The sequence below is a fragment of the Phyllobates terribilis genome, unplaced genomic scaffold, assembly GCF_046119375.1.
Source record: "Phyllobates terribilis strain yellow unplaced genomic scaffold, ASM4611937v1 Scaffold_3__8_contigs__length_932513732, whole genome shotgun sequence".
Lineage (NCBI taxonomy): Eukaryota > Metazoa > Chordata > Amphibia > Anura > Dendrobatidae > Phyllobates > Phyllobates terribilis.
In genome coordinates, this window is record NW_027362763.1 from 327,345,615 (window position 1) to 327,361,929 (window position 16,315).

The window sequence follows — 16,315 nt, forward strand, 5'->3', positions numbered from 1 at the left end:
TTGCCCGTCACTATAGCTAATATCTCCACAAAGGAAAAGCAAATTTTAAAAAAAGAACAATAATATAACAACATTTTATCATACTTTGCAGTCACCATTACATCATGTGGTGAAAATTTAATACTAGTCCATTTTTATTTTATTCTTGTACTATTCATTTTTTTTCTTTCTTTTAGGAGATATTTGGATACAAATCAGAGTGGTGGAGAAATATTTTGTGTGTACTTGGGTACATATTTTCTTTAGGGTTCCTAAAATTGCTCTTTTATTGGAAGCCAGAGCTGGATGTTTGGTGTCGCTGTATTCCATGTAACTTAGCAAACGCTGATACAGTTTTGCTGCAAACTGTAAGTACAGCATTTTGTGATTTATCAAATTAGAATAAGTAGTTAAACATTCTTATTACAATATTTTGAAAAAAGAAGTAATGCCCAGATTAACTTTTTGTGATTTGTGTAGATTTCTGCCCAAGGCTACTACAAATTAATTCATTATCATTACCACCTTTTGTCTCTCCATTTCTATATATTCTACAATATTTATGCAGGGAGAATTTAAAGACTACATAAAGAAGTCAGTAATCCAGGCTAATCTTCGTAAAAAAATGAAAACTCGGTCTTTCCGTATTAGTGATGAAAAGTCATACATATACAAATCTATAATGGAGCCAAAAAGCAAAGTAAGTTTTGTCCTGTCAAAATAATAATGATGATTTCATGTTTTTTTTTTTATTCTGAACGGAAAGTGCACTTTAACTCTGACCATGCAAAGAGATGAATAGGGGTGGAGCTCAGTTACTGAAACAAATTCCAAATTTTAATGCAAATTTGATTTAAGTGGGATAAAGATTAGTGATGAGCGAGCGTGCTCGCCCCTGCTTTGTGCTCACCCGAGCATCTCACTTCTCGAGATGCTCGGCGCTGGGTATTTTCCCGACCCACATGTTTGGTGCTCTTTAGACAGCCAATTAACATGTAGTGATTGCTTGCCACTCACTGTAATGCCGTAATGATTGGCTGGCCGCAAAGAGTCATCAAATCTTTATAAGACCTGGTGACCCTATGCTCATCACAGTATACCCTGGAAACAGACAGTAGGGAGAGGTGCTGCTGAGTGAGGGACTGAATTTGTGGTTGTTTAGTCAGGTATTCCACAGCTATGTATACATCTAAACTAACAATCCTTCTAAGGACTAATCCAGCTGCATATATTCCTAGTGATAGCAGTAGTTAGGCAGGCAGGGTTTGTGAACATTTTATACAGCAAAATAGGGTCCATTGCACGTTCTGTCTGCTGCTGTTATAGATAGCCATAGCCCTACATATCAGGGCTATTTTTTTTTCACTTAATTTTGTTTATTTGCTTAACCCCTTTCTGACGTCAGGTATAATAATATATACCTGAGCCCTGGGCCTGATGGGCCAAGTACATATTATTGTGCCTTGGTGATCACACCCACAGAGAGGCTGTGCTGGTGTGATCACTGACGGGTGTCAGCTCATTCTAACAGCTGACACCTGGTACTATCTGCAAGGAGCAGCACTGCTCCTGGCACATTAACCCCCGAAATGCTGCGATCGCCGCATTTCCGGGGCAAGCATCAGTAAGAGCACCCCTTTTACCTTGTATCCCGCGCTGTGTGTGCTGGGTCCAGATCATTGTGCCATCGTGGCTCAATGTCATCATGACGACATCCGGGTCAGAAGTCATCAGGATGTTAGGTAGATCATGCTCAATGCACATTCTACCTAACTTGTGTCTGCAGGATGACAGCCTGCATAGCATAGGGGATGCTGCTGCTGCATCTCTATGCTGTGCAAGTGACCAGCCTGCAAAAAGTGAAAGTCCCATAGTGGGATAAAGTGTAAAAGTGAAAAAAGTATCAGAAAGTGAACAAAAAATGGAAATATATTAAAGAAAATGAAAAAATAATCCAAAAAATTGTACTGTACCCATAAATAAACATTATGAAAAAAAAAAAAAAAAACAATAAAAGTACAGATATTTGGTATCACCGCATCCGTAACAACCTGACTTATAAAACTGTCCCACTAGTTAACCCCTTCAGTTAACACAGTAAAAAAGATAAATAAAAAAAACGAAACAAAAAACGATGCTTTATCATCATGTTACCAAACAAAAAATGAAATAAAGCGAGATCAAAAAAACAAATGCAAATAAAAATGGTACCACTGAAAATGTCATCTTATACCTCAAAAAATAAGCCCCCATACAGCTCCATCATCTGAAAAATAAAAAAGATATAGCTCTCAGAATAAAGTGATGAAGAAAAAATATTTTTTCTATAAAATAGTTTTTATTGTGTAAAAGCGCCAAAACATAAAAACTATATAAATATGGTACCACTGTAAACGTACTGACCCAAAGAACAACGCTGCAATATCAATTTTACCACACACAGAACAGCATAAAAAAAACAATTTCTGAATTGACTCCCAAAAATCAGAATAGAAAGTGATCAAAAAATGTCAAGTGCTCGAAAATTGTACCAAGAAAAATGTCTTGTCCCACAAAACACAAGTCCTTACATGACGGACGAAATCTGGAAAAATTATAGCTCTTAAAATATGACGATGCACAAACTAGTCTTTGCAAAAAAAATTTTTTTTAGCGTCTGACAGCTGTCATTCCTAAAAACCCGATATGAATCTGCTATCGCTGTAATCACACCGACCCGAAGAATAAAGCCATCTAATCACTTATACTGCACGAGGAATGTTGTAAAAAATAAAAGCTAGGGTTAGATTTGTGCTAGGGTGAGGGTTGTGCTAGGGTTAGGGTTATGTTAGGATTGGGGTTAGGGTTGTGTTAGGGTTGCATTAGGATTGGGGTTAGGGTTGTGTTAAGGTTGTATTGGGGTTGGGATTTTTTCAAAAGTAAAGAAAAAAAAACGATCACGATATGGCGACTAATGTTGAGTGCAAGTGCTTGCTACTTGAGTTTGCATCCGGTATGCATCAAGTATCATGGGTGCTCAAGTGACATGCTCAAGTCTCCACCCCATATGTCTCCAAGCTGTAATACAGCCAAAAAAAACATCCGGGGATTGCCTGCGATGCAAAGGCAATCCCCACATGTTTTTTTTTTTGGGTGTCTAACAACCGTGAAGCATGTGGGGTGGGGACTCGAGCATGTCACTCTAGCACCCGTGATACTTGATGCATACTTGAATACCCGATGCAAACTCAAATAGCGAGCACTTGCGCTCAAGACTAATGACAACTTATTCAATATGATGACCTAATGTTATCATATTATGTGTCGTACCTCTGGGTTCAAAATGTTCACTATACCCCTTGATGGGTTTATTTTATAAAATGTGGCCACTTGTGCAGGGTTTCCACTGTTTAGGCACATCAGGGGCTCTCCGAACGCGACATGGCGTCCGCTCTCGATTTCAGCCAATTTTGCGTTCAAAAAGTCACACAGTTCTCCTTCCCTTCTGAACCCTGCCGTGCGACCTAACAGTGTTTTTTCCCCACATATGGGGTATCTGCATACTCAGGAGAAATTGCACAACAAATTAAGTGGTGTAATTTCTCCTGTTACGCTTATAAAAATACAAAATTGGGGGCTGAGAAACATTTTTGTGGGAAAAATGTGAAAATGTAATTTTTACGGCTAAATGTTATAAACTTCTGTTAAAGGTCTAGGGGTTCAAGGTGCTCACTACACATCTAGACAAGTTTCCTGAGGAGGGGTCTAGTTTCCAAAATGGTGTCACTTGTGGGGGGTTTCCACTGTTTAGGCACATCAAGGGCTCCCGAAACGCGGCAGAGTGTCCGATAACTATTCAAGCAAATTTTACATTCAAAAAGTCAAAGGGCGCTGCTTCCCTATCGAGCCCTGCCGTGTGCCCAAACAGTGGTATTCTCTTACATATGGGGTATTGGCGTGCTCAGAAGAAATTGCACAACAAATTTTGGGGTCCATTTTTTCATGTTACCCTTGCGAAAATAAGAAAAATTGGGACTAAAATAACATTTTTGTGAAAAAAAGTTAAATATACATTGCTTTCTTCCACATTCCAAAAATTCCTGTGAAGTACCTGAAAGGTTAATAATCTTCTTGAATGTGGTTTTGAGCACCTTGAGGGGAACAGTTTTTAGAATGGTGTCACTTTTGGGTATTTTCTGTCATAAAGGTCCCTCAAAGTCACTTCAAATGTCATGTGGTCCCTAAAAAAAATGGTTTTGTAAATTTTGTTGGAAAAATGAGAACTCGCTGGTAGTGTTGAGCGATACCTTCCAATATCGGGAAATATCGGATCGGATTGGATCGGACCGATACTCAAAAAGTATCGGATATCGCCGATTCCGATACCGGAAACCAATGCAAGTCAATGGGACAGAAATATCGGAATAAAAATAAACCCTTTCTTTTCTTGTAGGTTAATTCTACATGAAGGAAAACAACTAAGAATAATGTAGAATGTATTGGGGGAGGTGGGGGAGAAAATAAAGGCATAGAGGTTTAGCCCAATCAAATGGAATAGCAGGAATTAATATTTTTTTTAAGACGTTCTGAGTTACGGAAATATTGACTATGTTAAGTTTTTTTATATTTTGTCAGATATTTATGTTTCACTACTTCCATGCTCTTCACCTTCTTTTTTACTTCTCCCACACTTTCTCCTTCATCATCCTCAGCATCAGCATCTTTTTGATCAACTTCTTCTTCACCTTCTTCATCTTCTTCTTCTTCACCTTCTTCGTATTATTCTTTTTTTTTACATTCTTCATATTCTTCTTATTCAACTATTATTCTTCTTCATATTCTACTTCTTCATCTTCTTCATATTCTTCTTCTTCATCATATTCTTATTTGTGACAGGCATTCCTGTAGTTGTTATCTATAAAAGTTTGAACAACACACCTTTCGTTCTGCCCGTCACAAAAGATTTACAACAGGATTTGTCCGTGTTCAGTTTGGCCTGCAGCAGCAGGTCCTTTCCAGGGGCACCACGAGGAGGAACAGACTCTCCCCCATACACTGCTTAGTCATCTTCTGCTTATAATTTAGATATTATCTTTTGCTCTGATTTTTAGTCTTATGCTTAATGTTCTTCCGCTTTTTGTTCTTCAGCTTCTTGTTCTTCTGCTTCTTGGTTTTCTGTCTCTTGTTCTTCTGTATCTTGGTGGTTGTCTTCTTGTTCTTTGTCCTCTTGGTCAACTTCTTCATGGTCATCTTCTTGGTCTTCTTTGGGGTGGTCTTCAGGGTCGTCGTCTTCGGGGTCCTCGTCTTCGGGGTCCTCGTCTACAGGGTCCTCGTCTTCGGGATCCTCGTCTTCTTCGGGGTGGTCTTCAGGGTCCTCGTGTTCAGGGTCATCATCTTCGGGGTCCTGATCTTCTTCGGGGTGGTCTTCAGGGTCCTCGTCTTCAGGGTCATCATCTTCACAGTCCTCGTCTTCTTCGGGTTGGTCTTCAGGGTCCTCGTCTTCAGGGTCCTCGTCAGGGAGATCCTGAGTGAATACCAATAACCATTTCAAAAAGCTTGAACTTGGAAATGTAGCAGAAGGTACAAGAAGGCTGAGGAACTGCCGAGAATCAGCTGATGGTACTGGAACCCGGATGGGTAGCAGAAGGTACAAGAGCCAATGGAACTACTGAGGACCAGCTGACGGTACTGGAACTCTGTTACTAAGCAGGAGGTACCTGTGCCACAAAGCACTACCAAGGACCAGCAGACGTTGGTGGAACTTGGATACCGAGAAGGAGGCACCTAAGCCAAAGGCACTGCCAAGAACCAGCTGACGGTACTGGAATGCGGATGGGTAGCAGAAGGTACCCATGTAAAAAAAAGTTGCAAGGCCGTGAGCTGGCCGCAGTTACCGAAACCCACAGTCCTACAGGGGGTGCTTGTCTTATTGGCACTATGGAACCAGCCTTCATTGCCAGATCCCACAGCCCACATAGGAGTCACGTAAACTGCAGGCACCATAGAGTCGGATAACCCGACCGCAACACGACAGGACAACGCATTGGAGGCAAAGTGACGTTGACACTACCCGGAAACAGCTGGCGTGCTGGAACCAGGCTGGGCAGGAGGGAGTACCCCTCCCAAAGACACTGCCGAGAACCAGCTGACGGTACTGGAACCCGGATGGGTAGCGGAAGGTACAAGAGCCAATGGAACTACCGAGGACCAGCTGACGGTACTGGAACTCGGTTACTAAGCAGGAGGTACCTGTGCCAGAAAGCACTACCAAGGACCAGCAGACGTTGGTGGAACTTGGATGCCGAGAAGGAGGCACCTAAGCCAAAGGCACTGCCAAGAACCAGCTGACGGTAGTGGAACCCAGATGGGTAGCAGAAGGTACAAGAGCGAATGGAACTACCGAGGACCAGCTGACGGTACTGGAACCCGGATGGGTAGCAGACGGTACAAGAGCCAATGGAACTACCGAGGACCAGCTGATGGTACTGGAACTCGGTTACTAAGCATGAGGTACCTGTGCCAGAAAGCACTACCAAGGACCAGCAGACGTTGGTGGAACTTGGATACCGAGAAGGAGGCACCTAAGCCAAAGGCACTGCCGAGAACCAGCTGATAGTACTGGAACCCGGATGGGTAGCAGAAGGTACCCATGTAAAAAAAGTTGCAAGGCCGCGAGCCGGCCGCAGCTACCGAAACCCACAGTCCTACAGTGTGTGCTTGTCATATTGGCACTATGTAACCAGCCTTCATTGCCAGATCCCGCAGCCCACATAGGAGTCACCTAAACTGCAGGCACCATAGAGTCGGCTAACCCGACCGCAACACGACAGGACAACGCATTGGAGGCAAAGTGACGTTGACACTACCCGGAAACAGCTGGCGTGCTGGAACCAGGCTGGGCAGGAGGGAGTACCCGTGCCAAAGACACTGCTGGGAAACAGCTGACGGTGCTGGAACCCAGGGTTAATACTAAAAACAGAGTGGAGCCAGAGGCGTAATTGGAGCGACTTTAAAATCTGTAGTAGTGTGAATGTGGACAGAGTAGGAGAATTTGCTGGACACACAGCAGTGGAACAGCTGACGTTATTGAACCCCAATAACACTGGAGTAAGCATTGACTGTGGAGACGGCACTTCTGAGCAGCAACTAGCGGTATTGGAGCCCAGGGTAAATACTAAAAACAGAGGAGCCAGAGGTGTAATTGGAGCAAGTTTTAAATCAGTAGTACAGTGGATGTGGACAGAGCAGGAGAATTTGCCGGGCACACAGCTGGGGATCAGCTGACGTTACTGAACCCCAATAACACGGCAGCAAGTGTTGACAGTGCAGACAGCACTTCTAAGCGCCAACTGGCGGTGTTGGAGCTCAGGGATAATACTGAAAACAGAGGAGCCAGAGGTGTAATTGGAGCAACTTTAAAATCTGTAGTAGTGTGAATGTGGACAGAGCAGGAGAAATTGCCGTACGCACAGCAGTTGATCTGCTGACGTTACTGAACCCCAATAACACGGCAGCAAGTGTTGACTGTGCAGACGGCACTTCTGAGCGCCAACTGGCGGTCTTGGAGCTCAGGGATAATACTGAAAACAGAGGAGCCAGAGGTGTAATTGGAGCAACTTTAAAATCTGTAGTAGTGTGAATGTGGACAGAGCAGGAGAAATTGCCGTACACACAGCAGGGAAACAGCTGACGTTACTGAACCCCAATAACATGGCAGCAAGTGTTGACTGTGCAAACAGTGCTTCTGAGCGCCAACTGGCGGTGTTGGAGCTCAGGGATACTACTGAAAACAGAGGAGCCAGAGGTGTAATTGGAGCAACTTTAAAATCTGTAGTAGTGTGAATGTGGACAGAGCAGGAGAAATTGCCGTACGCACAGCAAGGGAATCGCTGACGATACTGAACCCCAATAACATGGCAGCAAGTGTTGACTGTGCAGACAGCACTTCTGAGCACCAACTGGCGGTGTTGGAGCTCAGGGATAATACTGAAAACAGAGGAGCCAGAGGTGTAATTGGAGCAACTTTAAAATCTGTAGTAGTGTGAATGTGGACAGAGCAGGAGAAATTGCCGTACGCACAGCAGGGAAACAGCTGACGTTACTGAACCCCAATAACACAGCAGCAAGTGTTGACTGTGCAGACGGCACTTCTGAGCAGCAAGTAGCGGTATTGGAGCCCAGGGTAAACACTAAAAACAGAGGAGCCAGAGGTATAGTTTGAGCAAGTTTTAAATCAGTAGTAGAGTGGATGTGGACAGAGCAGGAGAATTTTCCGGACACACAGCTGGGGATCAGCTGACGTTACTGAACCCCAATAACACTGGAGCAAGCATTGACTGTGCAGACGGCACTTCTGAGCAGCAACTGGCGGTGTTGGAGCTCAGGGATTACAGTTCAGGTGGTAGAAACATGAACACAACAGGAGACCTGAATACTGTTGCCAACCAATTATTTATTCTGGAAGAGAACTGGCAAATTCATGTGAGATCCAGGCCTTGTTCATTTTGAGAAAAGTAAGCCGGTCAACGTTATCGGAGGATAGTCATATGCGACAGTCTGTTAGTACACCAACTGTGGCACTAAAGACGCGTTCCGATAATACACTAGCAGCTGGGCAAGCTAGCACATCCAATGCATACTGGCTAAGCTCTGGCCATGTATCCAGCTTACAGACCCAAAACTTGAAGGGAGAAAAGCTGTCTGGCAGTACACTGAGAGGACAAGACATGTAGTCTGTCACCATCTGACGGAAACGTTGCCTCCTGCTGACTGCAGCCGTCTGTGATGGTGTAGACATTTGGGGCGGCGGGGACACAAAACTTTGCCACATTTGGGCCATACTGGTCTTGCCTTGTGCTGAGGAGCTGTTTCTGCTCTCTCTTTGTGCAGAGCTTCCTCCACTGCCTCGACGCACTGAGCTGCTTTGTAAAGCACTAGCAGCACTGCTCTCGGTTGGAATGGAGAACATGATGGAATGCACCAGTGCGTCTTGGTACTCCCGCATTTTACGCTCCCGGTTCAACGGTGTTATGAGGCTTTGTAAGTTGTCCCGGTAGCGAGGATCTAGGAGGGTGGACACCCAATAATCAGCCGTGTTGAGAATGTGGGCGATGCGGCGGTCATTTCTCAGGCACTGCAGCATGAAATCAACCATGTGCTGCAGACTGTCAACTGGCCAAGAAACACTGTTCATTGCTTGAGGTGTGATCTCTGCCTGCTCTGCATCACCCCACCCTCGCTCTAGATACTGACTACTAGAGCATTGTGTACCTCCCTCCTCTGGACAGATGTCTTCCTCCTCCATTGACTCCTCCTCATCCTCCTCACAAAGTGTCCCCTGCCTAGGCCTTTGTGAGGAACCACGTTGCACAGACTGTAGAGAAGCAGATGGCATTTGTGACTCCTCATCCTCTACCTCTTCCAAAACCTCATCCCTTAGTGCTTGCAGTGTTTTTTCAAGCAGGCAGATAAGGGGGATAGTCATTCTGACTAGTGCATCATCTGCACTCGCCATCCACGTGGAATAATCGAAGGCACGCAAAACGTGGCAAATGTCCTTCATAGAGGCCCACTCAGTGGTGGTGAAGTGTGAACGGCGCGCACTGCGACTTGTTTGCGCCTGCTGCAGCTGGTACTCCATTACTGCTGCCTGCTGCTCACACAACCTCTCCAACATATGTAACGTTGAATTCCACCTGGTGGGTAGGTCACATATGATGCGATGTTCCGGAAGACGTAATCAGCGCTGCAGAGCTGCAATGCGCGATCTTGTGTTGCTGGAACGCCGCAAGTGAGCACACTCTATGCGGACCTTGTGAAGCAGTGTATCAAGATCCAGATAGTCCCTCAAAAAACTCTGCACGACCAAGTTGAGCACATGTGCCAGACATGGGATGTGAGTGAGGTTGCCTAGGCCCAGAGCTGCCACCAGATTTCGGCCATTGTCACACACTAACATGCCTGGCTGGAGATTCGCTGGCACAAACCACACGTTGCTCGCTGCTTGATGGCATTCCAGAGCTCCTGCGCTGTTTGGCTTAGATTCCCCAAAGAAATTAATTTTAATATGGCCTGTTGACGTTTGGCCACGGCTGTGCTCATATCGGTCATCATAACAGGTAACCGTTCACGGGTCGATGTGGAGGTAGACCGTGACTGCTCCTGCAGCGCTGATTCAGAGGAACTGGAGTATGAGGAGGAGTCAATGTGTACAGACTGGATTCCTGCAATACTTGGAGTTGGCAGAACACGTACAGCGCCACTCTCAAGATCTGTACCCGGCTCCACAACATTTACCCAATGGGCAGTGAGGGAAAGGTATCGTCCCTGTCCTTGCTTACTGGTCCACGCATCGGTGGTCAGGTGGACCTTGCTACTGACGGCGTTTTGTAGCGCATGTTTAATTTTTCCCTCCACATGCTGTTGCAGGGCAGGGACGGCTTGCCTGCTGAAATAAAAGCGGCTGGGCATGTTGTTTTGGGGGACTGCCAATGCCATAAAGTTATGGAAGGTGTCAGTCTCCACCAGCCTGAATGATAGCATTTCAAGGGCCAGTAGTTTAGCAATGCCAGCATTCAGAGCCTGTGCTCGGGGGCCGTTTGCCGAGTATGGGTGCCTTTTCTCCCATGCCTGTGCTAACGATGGCTGTAGACTGGCCTGGAAGTGTGAGGATGACAGGGAAAGTGGTGCTGTGGGTGGAATTACACTGTGTCTCTGTACAACAGTGCCAGAGATTCTTCCATGGCGTACCTGTGAGGAAGCCGAACCATCTGTGTGTGAGCTGGAGGAAGAGGCTACAACATGAGCTGAAGAGGTGGTAGGTGGCGCTGTAGGTTGGCCTAGGACTTCAGTGTGTTTTTGTAACTCCACAACGTGCTTGGTCCGCACATGTTTCCACATATTTGTGGTATTGAGGTTGCTGACACTTTTCCCTCTTTTCACCTTCTGATTACACAGCTTGCATTCGACAAAGCAAATGTCATTTGCAACTGTGTCAAAAAAGGACCAGGCACTGCAAGTCTTGGGAGCGCCCGCTTTGGATTTTGGGAGAGCCATGCTCCTAATGGGTCCGAAGTGGAGACTACAGGCAACCAAGTCTACCCCCTCCCTCCTTTTTGGGCCGTTCGGGGAATCTCTTCCTCAGAGCTGCTCCCACCACCTTCCTGTCCCTCACGCCATGATGGGTCAAGGACCTCATCATCTACACCACCCTCTTCAAACAACTGCTTCTCCTGGGTAGTCTCGACAGCACAGTACGCACCTGAAAGTGGCACCTAAGTCTCATCATCAGATGCGTACTGAGGTGTGCTGCTGACCATAGGCACTGGCCCACCCACCTCTTCAGATTCAGAGAGACAAAATGGTTGTGCATCACTGCATACTACCTCTTCTTCAAATTCTCGAATTCTGCTTGGATGGCCCCCTCTTTCCAAGCCAAGAGATTCAGAGAACAGAACTAGAGATGGCTCCTGTCCAGGGCTCTCTGACTGCCTGGGCAATTTGGCAGGTGGTGAAGAGACAGATGGGTGCTCTTCAGTGCTCAGGACCTGAGAGGATCTGGAACTATTTGAAGTCGATGCTTTAGCTGCCATCCATCCGACAACGGCTTCAATTTGGTCCTCCCGCAGCAGTGGGGTACGGCTAGCTCCTACAAAGCTGTGCATAAAGGACTGTTCCCTGGTAAAACTGTGGGATGCTGAGTCACTAGTTCCCGCAGCAGGCACAGAATCCCTGCATCCTCTCCCTGCAGGCACAGAATCCTCACGTCCTCTCACTGCAGAAACTCGACGCCCATGCCCACGACTACGACCACATGCCTTACTCCCTGCCTTCTTCATCTTGGTAGACTGATAAAGATAGGCAGAAAAGTACTAAAGGCTTAGTGTGCTTATTCCTGAACAGCTGCTAACAGGTATAAGAAACAATAATTTTATAAAGTGTGGACTAGACTTTAATATGAGCTAATGTGGCCTACACAACTGTAAAGTGGAGTGTTTGGTGAACTTTATTTAGTATTTTTTTGTCACAAAAAGACACTGGATGTGCCCAAAGATGTAATACAGATAGTATCACAAACTTTTTGTAGCTATTACAATGTAGGAAGGTAACCTACAATGCAATAGATGAAGCTACAAAAAATAGGCTAATAATAATCTGGCTTGGGCTGCAGGGCACAATGCTGCAGAAAGGCTCCTCTATCTACTCCTATATAGTGTGTTTGGAACCAAATGTAGCTGAATACGGATGGAACCACCACACTAATAGGAGAAATCAGGAAAAATTATCAATTAGCAAAAAAGGACAATGTATGAGGCAGTGATGCACGCTGAGCGCACTACAACCAGACGTGGCTGAAGCACACACTACAGCGTGAGCTGCACTCACACACAGAGACCTTGCAGACAGGCGTGAACAGTGCAGATGCAGAGCACTGTGCACTAGCGCTGCAAGACAAAAAAAAATTCTCTATCTACTCCTATATAGTGTGTTTGGAACCAATTTAGCTGAATACGGATGGAACCACCACACTAATAGGAGAAATCAGGAAAAATGTTCAATTAGCAAAAAAGGACAATGTATGAGGCAGTGACGCACGCTGGGCGCACTACAACCAGACGTGGCTGAAGCACACACTACAGCGTGAGCTGCACTCACACACACAGACCTTGCAGACAGCGGTGAACAGCACAGAGAACTGTGCACTAGCGCTGCAAGGCACAGCGATTTATAAAGTAGCTTGGGTAAAGCAGAATAGACCAAATAGGTAGCTAAAACTGTCCCTCAGAACAACAGCGTCCTATCCCTAACTGAATTCACAGCAGAGTGAGCTCAAAATGGCGGCGGCGGCTTTTATAGTGTATCATGACAACATTTCAGCAGCCAATCACAGCCATGCCATTAGTTAAGATGCCTACATGCCTAACAGGATGTGCCCACACTTCTTAGGATCCTCATTGGCTGAATAAAATGAAACTGACTCATTGCATTATGGGAACTTCCGATTCCGGTATACGATATTGCAAAAGTATCGGAATTAAGTATCGGAATTCCGATACCGCGAATATCGGCCGATACCGGATATTTCAGTATCGGAATGCTCAACACTACTTGCTGGTCAACTTTTAACTCTTATAACTTCGTAACAAAAAAATATTTTGGTTCCAAAATTGTGCTGATGTAAAGTAGACACGTGGAAAATGTTATTTATTAACTATTTTGTGTGACATATCTCTCTCATGTAAGGATATGAACATTCAAATTGTGAAAATTGCAAAATTTTCACCAAATTTCAGATTTTTTCACAAATAAACACAAGTAATATCGAAAATTTTTACCACTATCATGAAGTACAATATGTCACAAAAAAACAGAATGAGTGGGATGCATTGAAGCGTTCCAGAGTTATTATCTCATAAAGTGACAGTGGCCAGAATTGTAAAAATTGGCCTGGTCATTAACATGCAAACCACCTTCGGGGGTAAAGTGGTTAAAGAGAAATACAGTACTCCATTTAACTGCTCCATTTGCTTGTTAGCAAAATCCATTTTTTTTTTATTTTATTCACATTGCTCTATTGTGGAAGAAGAAAAACTTTTACATCATCGGACATGATCCCATATTACTGACGTAATAATACAAACATTTTGTGGAGCGTGCCAGATATACAGTAACTCTCCATCTCAAGGCAGCCATCTGTGTTTTGTTGAACCTATTCACATTTTTTCACTGACCAATCTTTAAGGCCATTTCCTAAAACCATGGTCATCACACGTGATCGTGATCCCATGTTACAGCGGTAATAATTGTGACATTTTTTGGAGCATGCCAAATATTACCCTCTTTTATAGTTAGCCAGCTGTGCTTTATTGAACCTATTCACACTTGGTCGCTGAACAATGTTATACCACAAGGCAACTGGCTAAAATCGTGGTCATCACACGTGATCCTATATTACTGCAGTAATAATTGTGATATTTTTTGAAGCGTGCCAAATATTGCCCTTCATCTAAAGTCAACCAGCTGTGTTTTCTTGAAACTATTCACACTTGGTCGTTGACCAACATTATACTACAAGGCCACTGATTAAAACCATGTTTGTCACAGTGATCCCATATTACTGCAGTACTAATGCAGACATTTTGTGACGAAGGCAAAATATTACCCTCCATGTAAAGTCATTCAGCTGTGTTTTCTTGAGCCTACTCAAACTTGGTTGCTGACCAATACCAAATTTATAAGGCTACTTCCTAAACCCGTGGTCATCACAAGTGATCTCATATTACTGCGGTAATAATTGTGACGTTTTTGGAGCATGCCAAATATGACCCTCCATTTAAAGTCAGCCAGCTGTGTTTTCTTGAACCTATTCACACTTGGTCGAGGATCAAAACCACATCTATAAGGCCACTTCCTAAAACCGTGGTCATTACACATAATCCCATATTGCTGCTGTAATAATTTTGATATTTTCTGGAGCGTGAAAAATATTACTCTCCATTTAAAGTCAGCCAGCTGTGTTTTCTTGAACCTACTCATGCTTGGTTGCTGACCAATACCACATATATAAAGCCACTTCCTACAAGCGTGGTCATCACACGTGATCCCATATTGCTGTGGTAATAATTGGATAATTGGTAAATTTGGAGCGTGCCAAATATTACCCTACATTTAAAGTCAGCCAGCTGTGTTTTCTTGAACCTATTCACACTTGGTCGCTGACCAATACCACATCTATAAGGCCACTTCCTAAAACCGTGGTCATCACTCGTGATATCATATTACTGCGATAATAATTGTGAAATTTTTTTGAGCATGCCAAATATTGCCCTCCATTTAAAGTTAGCCAGCTGTGCTTTGTTGAACCTATTCACACTTGGTCACTGAACAATATTATATCACAAGGCCACTGGCTAAAATCGTGGTCGTCACACGTGATCCCATATTACTGTGGTAATAATACAGACATTTTGTGGAGCAGGCCAAATATTACACTCCATTTAAAATTGTAAAGGCGCGTGGCAAGGGACGGGGAAGTGAATGTAATGGTGATGATGCATGCAAAGGCCGAGGCCTTGGGCAGGATGAAACTGTGCCTGCTGAAGGAGCACAACAAACACCCACATCATGTTGAAATACCTTCTTGTCCCAATTACTAAGTGGCTGCGGAACATCACTATTGAAGCCAGAGCAGTGTGAAAAGGTTGTTGGTTGGATAGCAGATAATGCTTGCATTCAGTTTGCCACCACCACCACCCTGTCTTCCACGCAGTCAAGTCTCAGTTGAAGTGAGTCTGGACCACATATTCCTCACCCAAGACAACTGATGCCACAATTGTACAGTCTTAAGAGCTGTTCACTTTACCATTTATAGATTCAGGCCTCTCGCCCAGCCTGCTTCAAGTGGGATAGGAAGGCGATGGTGGAAACATGCAATTACTGTCGCAAGAGGTGGATGATGATGAGACACAAATGCCAGCAAGTCAGGAGGAGAACCAGGGTGCAGAAATGGAAGACGAGATGGAGGATAATGAAGTCACTGACCAAACCTGGCAAGGTGACATGCAGAGAGAGGACAGCAGCACAAAGGGGGAGGGAGGTGTAGCACCACAACAGTCAGGAACAAGCAGTGGGGTGGCCACAGACACAAGGCGGCAACTGTTCCCTGGAACACCAACACAAGGGAAGCTGGCAGTCCAAATGTTAGGTCTTCCAGAGACTGTCCAGATAATCCCAGAAAGGCCAGTTATACCCTCTACCAGGCCAACATCAGCAGGGGCAGCAAAACTACCAGCCTGACCACAACCAGCATGCTCAGGCACATGACAGCAAAGCACCCGACTAGGTGGGCCGAACGGCAGGGTCCAGAAACAGTGTCTGCAGGTGACACTGTTAAGGGAGGGCAATAACCCTTCACGGTTGACCAAGTGAGTGTTAAATTATTATGTTGATTGCGCAATCCACAGGAAAACAAAAGGAGGCAATGCGTGCTCTGTATTAGGAGGATTCAAAGAATCTCTGATCCCGTTTATTTTGCTTAGCATTTTATATTGTCTTGAGTATTTTAATAGCCAATCAACTCTGCAGCCATACTACAGTACTACAGGCTAACCAATGTTAGTACAATTATTACAGAAATACATATATGGTCATATTATCATCGTTAGTTCGAAGCACTATGGAAATTTTACAAGGTCAATCCCGGCCTAAACTAGTTAGATAACAGGAGCGGAGTGTCTGACAAAATATAAAATGTTCTTGTGAGAAAAAGTTTGTGGGAAAGATGCATGGGAAGAGAAAGAAAGAAGAATGTTATGCAAGGAGTGATAATAAAATGATTTTAAAGCAAGCAGACAAAATG

General features: G+C 44.5%; 1 protein-coding gene across 4 annotated transcripts in view; it reads left to right on the forward strand.

Annotated features, from left to right (window-relative positions):
* The window catches only part of LOC141259330 (probable cation-transporting ATPase 13A4), a 1,218,891-nt gene that overhangs the window by 194,345 nt on the left and 1,008,231 nt on the right, over positions 1–16,315 (forward strand). For all 4 annotated transcript variants that reach the window (XM_073675148.1, XM_073675147.1, XM_073675149.1 and 1 more), the window contains exons 2-3: positions 177–347; positions 548–679. In XM_073675148.1, the coding sequence (XP_073531249.1) occupies positions 177–347; positions 548–679 (303 nt within the window). The remainder of the gene's footprint in view (positions 1–176; positions 348–547; positions 680–16,315) is intronic.